Here is a 9,910-nt window from a genome sequence, read left to right on the forward strand (position 1 = left end):
TAGTCTTAATTAAATTAATTTTGAAGGATATGGTTCAGCAAGTTTAGCTCCCCAAATATTTTAAGCACTTAAATGTTGTTATCATTTTAGATTAGTTGAATTGAATTGTGAGAAATGCTAAGAATGTAGTTTTAACAAACTCTTTTGACCTATTCCCTTTCATTGGTTAAAATTTGTTGAAACGCAAATTCGGTCCCTTGTCAAATTTAATAAATTTGTGTTGAGATTTAATAAATTTTGACCTATTCCCTTTCATTGTTTATTCTATTTTATTTTCCTTTTTATAGCACTCTTAATTATGTTACTTCCTTATAAGAAATATCATACGTGATCAACTTTAAAAATTTTATAATTTTGTTTAAGTATATGTATCTATTATTAATGAAGTTAGATAGAAAATAAAATCAGTATGTAAATTTTTAGTATAGGACAAGTATCACTCGAGTGATGTATGTTTTTATTATATTCATAATAGTAGGAGTACAATGAAATCGAACTCAAAAGAATCCATTTATATTTTTATCAATCACCTGAGAACAAAGTATATTATAGGCATTTTCTGTAGGATGGAAACTGTCCCAAAATATGTAGTTTGACCTGTTTGAACATAGTTCCAGGGTAAAAGGATTACATAGAAAACCTACTTCAAACTTTCCTGTGCCACAACATCCTTTATTTGTCACTTCAAAACCTAAACCACCAAATACCATGACAATGAGTAAAAAGTTGAACAAACGAAAATATGTACTAATGAAATTTTGAAAGGATATATTCAATTTTATCATTAAAATGAATGAAGTGTTCGATCATAGATTTCAAGATAATATTTTCATGCAAATAGATTATTGAACTTTTGTTGTCATGCATATCTAAATTATTCTATTAGTGAAACTTTCAATAGAAATATGCATTAATAATTAAATGTCACGGTGACACATTCTTACAAAATTTTAGGTGATTTCTATGACACTTACGAGATAAATACAATAAAATAAAACTTAAATGCATACAAATTGTTCTTCAGTAATTCATCATTTTTCATCCTTCTAGCCAACAAAAATACAATTCACATATAATTCCATATACAATCCTTTCATGTTAATGGAAATCAATAAAATGACAAAAATTCAAAGAAACATATGTTAACCACATTCACATACTTTCATTTCATACAATTTTTTTGTTGGTGAAAATCAGACAAAGTGGATGAATAACCAATACTCATCAAATGAAACCTAGAGCCATAAAGTTTCCCTTCATCAAGCTAAATATCCAATAGCCTCATATCCAAACAAAAACTCACTTCCCAATATACCATCACTTCTCTTTTTCCACCACCAATGTCAACAAAGAATTAAATTACCCCACACTCTAGCCTTCAAATCTCCACTAGCCACCAAGTCCCACCACACCTACAACCCGGTCTCTCCAAAATACATAACTTTTCAACAACCTTGGAAACTGAAACTCGAACACAAAAAACATTTTCCCATTTTTATACTCTTCACATCATGCAAAAATAAAACAAAAGATTCCTTGTACTATAATTTTTTGTGCACCATATTCTCATTTACATGTATTTAAATGTCACTCCAATGTTGTTCACACCTAAGAGCCACATAGGAGCGAGAAATGTGTCATACTGACATTTAATTGTTGATGTGGACTAGTGTTAGAAGTCTCATTATTTTAAATATCAAAATTTGATATTTGCTCGAAGTTTTAGGAGTTGGAAGATAAGTAAAGCAGGTAAATGAGAGTATATTTAATTTTTTTCTTTATGGATATTTTCATTCTATTTTATAGGTCTTATGGGAAGAAGATGATGAACCTAAGCTAAACTTGAAGATATACAATTTAACAAGTAAATGAACAATCAAATGAATTTTCTAGTTACTAATTTTCTTTGGGTAATACTTACTGCACTATCACTAAATTGAACAAAAAATTAAAAAGGAATAAGTCCCTAAAAATGTATATAGACAATCACACCAATTCAAGTAAATGTAAAGTGATATAAACATAATATTAAGAAACAAATAATAATAAATAGTTAAGTTTTGCAACTTGAGGAGAGTTTTTAAAAGATTTTCTTAGTTTTAAGGATAATGAGAAAACACCTACCACTTTAAGGAAATAAAATGGTTGTTTACTCAGTTTTCGTTTATATAATAGAACTCTAAATGTGATGTGAAATTTATATTATGAGTTGAATCATTGGAATCAAACAATTGGTGTAGATAGGCTACTAGTATATAGCATGGTAGATGTGTTTGATTACCATATTTAGTTGGATTTTGAATCATATCCAATAAAGGGTTGTAAATATCAAGGTAGACAAGTCTAGCATCTGGAAGAAGTTTCCCAAGGGCATCTATTTGGGATGAAAGCTTGTTGTTGAAGAGCATTGCAGCCTGATTTTCAAGATCTGAACATGCTCTCTTAATGCCTCCTTTGAATGTTCTTTGAAAGGGCACACACCCTATATTTGTCAAACCAGTTATTCCAATCCTTCTAGCTCCAAGTCCATAAAGTTCCTGCATAATTCATTTTTTATTAATATTCTTTCATATGAAAGCATATGCAAAGATATATGAAATAAGCTTTAATAATACGACAAGTGTAAACTATGTTTTTCATTAGGGTACATGGTTCACTCATACTTGTAAGAATTGTGAAGCTTCTGAAGTCAGGAAATCTGTGTAAGTTGAAATATTATATTGCAGTCGCCTAAATGGTAATGTAAAGAAAGTATTGGTAATGTCATTGCTTCCTGTGCACAAGATGTATATGCTTTTCGATATCATTGTTGTTGTGTTTTCTCCAATCATGTCCTGTATCTTTTTTTTGTATTCCCTGAATTTGTCTAGTTGATCTGATAATGATGGCACTAACTAATGTAACATATGACAAAGAAAGAAAATTATAGTTAGTGTTTAAGATATGCAAAGGAGAATGAAAATATATTGAGAGGTTTTAGGTGGAAACAATTATTTACTGCTATTGTAGAAGTTAGAGGATCATATCCACTACCACCAGTTGCAAAGCTTACACCTGTGAGGAGATCTTCACGTTTCAAATTTGGATCAAGATATGGTGGCAAAAGCTTCTTGACTTCAAATTTTGCAGCTAAGAAAATTTGTGAAGGAAATGAATTAGAACATTTTCATTCTATTATGCATATAATGGTAAGAGAATTCAAGAGTAAGGATTTTTGTTTGTACCAAAGAAGTCTGATGGGATTAAACCATTGCTGAACCTCCCAGTTGGTTGATTTCCTCCACCAAAATCTTTGCCATATGGTTGAAAATCACAGTTGACTATGGTTTTAATGTAGTTATTGTTACCTGTATCTACTATAGAGTCCCCAAACACAATCACTGCTGGAACACTTTCATTGTTTGGTAAACTCACAACACCAACAAGAGATATAACAGTTGTTGAAAACGACCAAAGAAGGACTATAAACAATTGAGAAAAAGGCATTTCAAAGAAAATCTGTGTTTCTACAATTCATAATGTAATAATTAGTATACATTTGATTACTGTATGACAAATAATAATATTATATGATAAATTATAATTTTTAAAAATTAACATCATATTTTACTATATTGCTTGACTTGAATATATATTATATATATTATATTTAATACATTTAATTCTTTAGCAAATCTAATCAATATTAAAATTAATTGATTTTAAATATATTCTATGTTTAGTAAAATGTTAAAAATATATTAATTTCATTAACAATTTTTTTTTAAATTTAATAATTTTATTTAATTTAACTATGTTTTTTATTTAACAAATATAACATTTAATACATTTAATTTTTTAACGAAATTGATCAATATTAAAATTAATTTTAAATATATTATATTTTTAGTATAATTATTAAATTATATGAATTTAATAAGAAATTTTTAAAAATATTTAATAATAAATTTATTTATTTATTTTATTTAACAAATATAACTTCTAATAAATTTAAAAATTTTAACAAATTTCATGAACATTAAAATTAGTTCATTTTACATATATTCTATGTTTAGTGAAATATTAAGTATATTAATTTAATAAATACAACTCTTTTAAATATTTCATAATTTTATTTAGTTTGAATTTTTTTTATCCAAAAAATATAACATTTAATACATTTAATTTTTTAATGAAACTGATCAATATTAAAATTAACTGATTTGAAATATATTCTATTTTTAGTAAAACGTTAAAAGTATATAAATTTAATGAACATATTTTTAAATATTTAATAATTTATTTCTTCTAATTTGACTACATTATTTTATCTAAAAAATATAACGTTTAATAAATTTATTTTTTAACGATCAACATTAAAATTAATTCATTTTAAATATATTTTATGTTTAGTAAGATGCTAAAAGTATATTAATTTAATAAACAAAATACTTTTAAATATTTAATAATTTTATTTAATTTGACTATATTTTGATTTAACAAATATAACGTTTAATAAATTTTTTTTAACGAAATAGATATGTTGCAGTAAATTTTCATGACTATATATGTCAATGTATATAGGTTTGTAGAGTGCAGAAGTATACACTAGTATAAATTACTCTATAACGACACTTCATAGATGAAATGAATATGATTTGTTTAATTAAATGTGATGAGAATTTTGAAATTAATGTTAATTTATAAATGACGATTAATATGAAAAACGTTATATATTTAATAGTAATGAATGAACAATGATCATTAAGAAAATTATCGTCTAAAAAGATAATAGATGACGGTTTCTTTGGAAAAACGTAGTCTAAATTTAGAAATTTGAAATAGACAACCGTTATGCTCTAAGAACCTTTATCTAAATTTATGCTTAGAAACTCAAAACTCTTTCACGTTTCACTTGCACGTTGATCTCTTTCGAGCCCTTCTTTTCTGCAATCTCTTGTTCCCTTGCTCTTTGCACTCCTACGACTCACTTGTTCCTTAAAGTGCTTCATCCATTGCTTCTTTTTAACTACATTTCCAAACCCTCGGTATATTTGGTTGTATCTTGGCCATGCCTCTAGAGCCATCACCACCAAGCTTCCTTGCTTCTCCCCCACCTCAGAGCCACCAATCATGAATTTAATATATGTTAAATTATAAGTATAATTTAAAACTATTTAGTTTTTCCCAAGCGCAAGCGATGCATAGACTCAACTAATTTCACACGGCTGTCATTAGTGTTAAGATTGATGAATTTAAAGGTAATTAATGGATGAAAATGTGATGGAATGTATCGCCATCCTACTGATTATATGTAATGGAATAAATTTAATGATGAATTTCCCGATTTTGGTACAAAGTCAAGGTAGATTCGACATGAATCTGTTTGGTAATTTAAGTACAAACCATAGTTGATGACCTATTTTACTAGTTATTTACAACTTACCTCCTGGATTGTTTATGAATACATGATGTTGTTTATGAAGATACCCAATTCAAGACAATAAGGAAATGACATAGATGTGTATCTAAGTTCTCTAATTGGAGATTTAAAGTTGTTGTGGGATCTAGGTGTTGAAGTGTTTGATGGGTTTGGTAATAAAACTTTCAAGATGCATGCCATAATATTTTGCACCATCACTGACCTTCCTGTTGAAGATGGATGAAGCTTCTTCTCTACCTAGTCTTAGTGTGTGTTTGATGTAGAAAATAACTAGTTTGCTTTGAAGATTGTAATGTGTTTTAGATGTTCTTGTATTTAGGTTTGTGTGACTCTAAGGTTTCCTTTTGCTACATGACCTATTTTAGATGCCTAATCAAGGTGGTAAGATCAAGCACATGAAGTGATTAAATGTTTTCCAAAAAGCTTTTTAAAGTTTTCTCAAGAATCAGGTTACTGCACAAAAATAAATTTGTTTGTTTGGAAAACAATAGGTTTATTTTTATTCTGCTGAAAGGGTTTTTGAAATTTCTGTTACGGCACCAACAGTGCAGTTTAGTCCGTTATTTCAATTAAGCTGAGGTGACAGTTTTCCTGAAAAAAATCTGTTTGTTTTGAAATTAGCCTGTTGTTTTTATAATAGCTTTTTAACTGTTTTTTGAAAAGTTGTTAGAAACTAATTTCTATATAATGAAAGACTTTTCTCACATGATATGTTGTTGTTCAATCACGGTTTAAACAAAGATGAAGTGATTTTCAGTGTGAGAAAAAGGATTGAATGAGTTTTTGAAAGGTTTTCAAAGAGATCTTCAAGTGTGCTTGTTCTAAGAGAGCCTTGATCTAGGTGAAGATGCTGGTGCGGTTCTGCTGCAATTGGGACTAGTGGTTTTGAGTTCTTGCATCTTCTTTTCAGGTGTTATCATTCCTTAATTCTTGTTTGTAAAGGTGGTTGTGTTAGTCACTCCTGAAATAGGGTTTTTCAGCTTTAGTTGTATTGTTCTTGTAGGGTTCAAGAACTGTTGTGTGTTGTAATTGATTGCAACTGGTTTTTAGTGTGCTTGATGTAGCTTGGAGTAAGGTGAAACTGAATGTAGCTCATTATGAGTGAACCAGTATTAAAGTGTGCTTGCATTATTCTTCTCATCTTTGCACTCATTTATGGTATTTTGGTTAATCTGCCAAGAAAGAAATCTGTTCATTTAAAATTGAACCTGTTATTTCCAGGCTTACTCAAACTGTTCTTCTTGATCTGGACAAGTTCTTTAATCATAAACAAAGCTTTTTGAATCTGTGGTTTTAATTGGTTTAAGGATAATCAGTTCTTCATTAAATCTTGGTTAAAGATTCATTTTCTTTGAAGATTTGTGTTGAAAGAACTTGGTTGATCTTTTGGTATAAACTGTGTTCTTCAAGCTGCTGAAAATTAAATAATCTGGTTCTATTAAATTTCTCTGTTTGATCTTAATTCTAATCTTAACAAGTTCTGGTTTTGTTAAAGTGTATTGAAAAATTAATATGTTTCTTTTAAAATCAATATGTTCTTTTTCCTCTGATATACTGTAAACCAGTTTGTGTTTGCGAAAATTTTTATAACATGAATTCACCCCTCCCCTCTTGAACTTAGATACTAATAGACCCAACACTTCCTGCATATGGAAACAAGTCAAGGTATAGTGTCAAAGGTCATAAAACATGTCCAATATGCGAAGAAGACACCACTTATCAACAATTGAAACATGGAAGGAAGATAATATATCTTCAACATTGGAGATTTCTAAGAAGTTGGCATCCTTACCGGAGGTTAAAAAAAGCCTTTAATGGACATAAAGAGAATGACAATCCACCAACTCCATTGACTGGTGTTGAGATTTGTGAAAAGGTAAATAATATACACCAATTATTCGGAAAGTCAAAAAAGAAGTTATCTGTGACAAACATATGGAAGAAAAAAAACAATCTTGTTTTAATCTTTTGTATTGGTTGAAGTTAGAAGTAAAACATTGTATAGATGTAACGCATGTGGAGAAGAATGTGTGTGATAGCTTAATTGGTACATTTAACATTAATGCAAAAATGAAGGATTGACTAAGTGCTCGTTTGGATCTGATTGATATGAACGTACGAGAAGAGTTAGCACCAATACATGTGGGTAAGCGTGCATATTTTCCACCAGTATGTTACACTCTATCGAAAAAGGAAAAAATCAGTTTTTCCAATGTCTGAAGGGTGTGAAAGTGCCACAAAGATATTCATCAAATGTTAAGAGCCTAATATCTATGTAGGAGTTGAAGCTCGTTGGGTTAAAGTCTCATGATTGTCCCATCTTGATGCAAAAAATAATTTCGGTAGGTATTTGTACCGCCCTGGTAGTCGGAAGTGATGACGTGGCATCAAGCTACAGTGCAGGCGTGTTGACAAGACGCCAGGTTGGCAAAAGGGAAAGAAGTCGGGGGGCTCGTGTAGTCGCCAGTTATTAAGTTGAAGATGAAGTCGCCAGATGAAAACTCAGGCGACCTAGTGATTGGAGATCGCCAGAGCAAGCACATCGCCGGAGATGAAGGTGGTGCAGATTATGAAGGCGGCCGGTGAGACCACAGGGAAGGTGTACGAAGGCACCCTAACTCGCCAGTTCCAGTAGAGATCGCACTCCCAAGTTAGCTATGCACTGGGCAGTACCATGCATAAGTAACTTAGCCAACTAGAAAGTCAGAAGCAGCGCCCAAGTCAAGGAGGCTCCAGATGATGGCACGTGTACGACTGGATGCGAGCCACGTGTCCAGGTCTGTAACTGCCAGGAGAGAGAAAGTGACCAGGTATTTAAGGGTTCCCCAACGAACTTTTGAGGTACGCACGTTCAGATTATACTCTTTACGCTTGCGAGTTCTTGAGCATACTGTGAGAGAGAACATTGCACGGTTCCTTGAGAGTTCTTGAGTGTTATTGCTCTTAGTATTTGGTGGTTCGGTCACTGACTTGGGCGTTGGAGTGCGATCGGCCGCAGTGGCGCCGCTCTGTTCTTTTGCAGGTTCTTGAGGTGGATCTTGGCGGAGGACGGAGGTAGAAACGGTGCACACGTCGATCCAAGTTTGTCGAGGCAAGTTCCAACGTTCTGGTCAACACGCAGGATCATCAGGCGCCCACCGTGGGGCCGTGTAAAACCTGTTCCCATCCACAGCGTGAGTTCTTGGAGGTTTTCGTAGTTTTCTGCGTGGTTGTGTGCTGGTGCAACCACTGTTCGCTGTTCGTTTGAGATTTGTTCGGTGATTTCGCGTTTTCCACCGTTCGTTCGCGTTTTTGTTCGGTGAAGTGAGGTTTTCTGCTGTTTACGCGAGATTTGTTCGGTGAAGTTTGAGTTCTTTGGCTCGTTGTGTTATCCGTAGGAGAAGCGGTGGTTTCTGGTGGAGTTGCAGGTTTCTTTGGAGGATTCGCGGTGTTCTTGAGTTTTTTGCGAAGTTTTGCGAGGTTCTGACCGATTGATCGCTGAATCAATCGTAGCTGAAGTAAGTGTTGTTCGCTGCATTCTGTGATTCGCCAAGTTTCATGAGAAAAATGAGAAGCAATCGTTCAAGTCCGGTTGCGCCCGTCGTTGCTGAAGGCGCCGCCGCCATGACCATGGCGCAGATGGCAGAGATGATGCGTTCTTTGCAGACAACTGTGGAAGCCTCGCGCATAGAACAGGCGAGAATGCATGAGGACCTGGCCGCCTCTCGCGCCAGGAATGATGAGCTTAGCAAGGTGACTGAGGAGCTGCGTCAAGCTCTTCAGGAGCAGCAAGGGCGTTCTATTGCTGAAGAGTTCCTGTTAAGGCTGTTTTCACCGGCGTGGAGGATCCTGAGGCTCATCTCACCACGTTCCATACGCAGATGATGTTGTCAGGGGGATCAGACGCCGTGTACTGCAAGATGTTCGTGAGCACACTCCAGGGAACGGCGCTGGAATGGTTTGTGAGCCTGCCTAACGGTCACATTACCAATTTCCAACAGTTCTCGAAGATTTTCGTCGAGCAGTACATCGTGAATAAGGCACCGCCCAGGGTGTCTTATGATTTGTTTGATATAAGGCAATATCAGGGAGAGTCCCTCAGGGACTACCTAAATCGCTTTGGGGCGCAGATGGTCAGATCGCCGGCCAAAGATGAAGAAATGCTGGTCTACGCTTTTAAGAAGGGCGTGCTGCCGGGACCATTCTGCGAGGCATTGATCAGGGCTCACCCCGCCACGTTTGCTGAGGTTAGGCGACTTGCGGTGGCCCACATCGCCGACGAGAGCGAAGTCGCCGAGAAGAGAGGAAGCGTGGCTCCCGCTAGGCCACGCGCCCAGACCAGGATCCAGCCACAAAGGGTGCTGGAGACAGCGGCGGCCAGAAGGGATCAGAGGACTCGCCATCCTTATGATCCAAGGAAGAACAAGGGTAGGGGCCAAGGACGCCAGCAACCAGCACGCCAGGAATACAATCGCCCGCCTAAGCACAAGTTTGTCATGGGATTGGCGG

At 34.1% G+C, this 9,910-nt stretch overlaps 1 protein-coding gene across 1 annotated transcript; it reads right to left on the bottom strand.

Moving 5' to 3' along the window:
- Positions 1-497: 497 nt before the first annotated feature.
- Positions 498-5,114, bottom strand: LOC137836349 (GDSL esterase/lipase EXL3). Its single transcript, XM_068645084.2, has 6 exons — positions 4,895-5,114; positions 3,225-3,506; positions 2,999-3,129; positions 2,664-2,894; positions 2,282-2,537; positions 498-691 (listed from the first exon to the last, which is right to left on the bottom strand). Exons 1-6 carry the CDS (start codon positions 5,112-5,114, stop codon positions 498-500), a joined length of 1,314 nt encoding a protein of 437 aa, XP_068501185.2.
- Positions 5,115-9,910: the final 4,796 nt, after the last annotated feature.

Source organism: Phaseolus vulgaris, chromosome 11 (assembly GCF_051622355.1).
Source record: "Phaseolus vulgaris cultivar YP4 chromosome 11, ASM5162235v1, whole genome shotgun sequence".
NCBI classification, from domain to species: domain Eukaryota; kingdom Viridiplantae; phylum Streptophyta; class Magnoliopsida; order Fabales; family Fabaceae; genus Phaseolus; species Phaseolus vulgaris.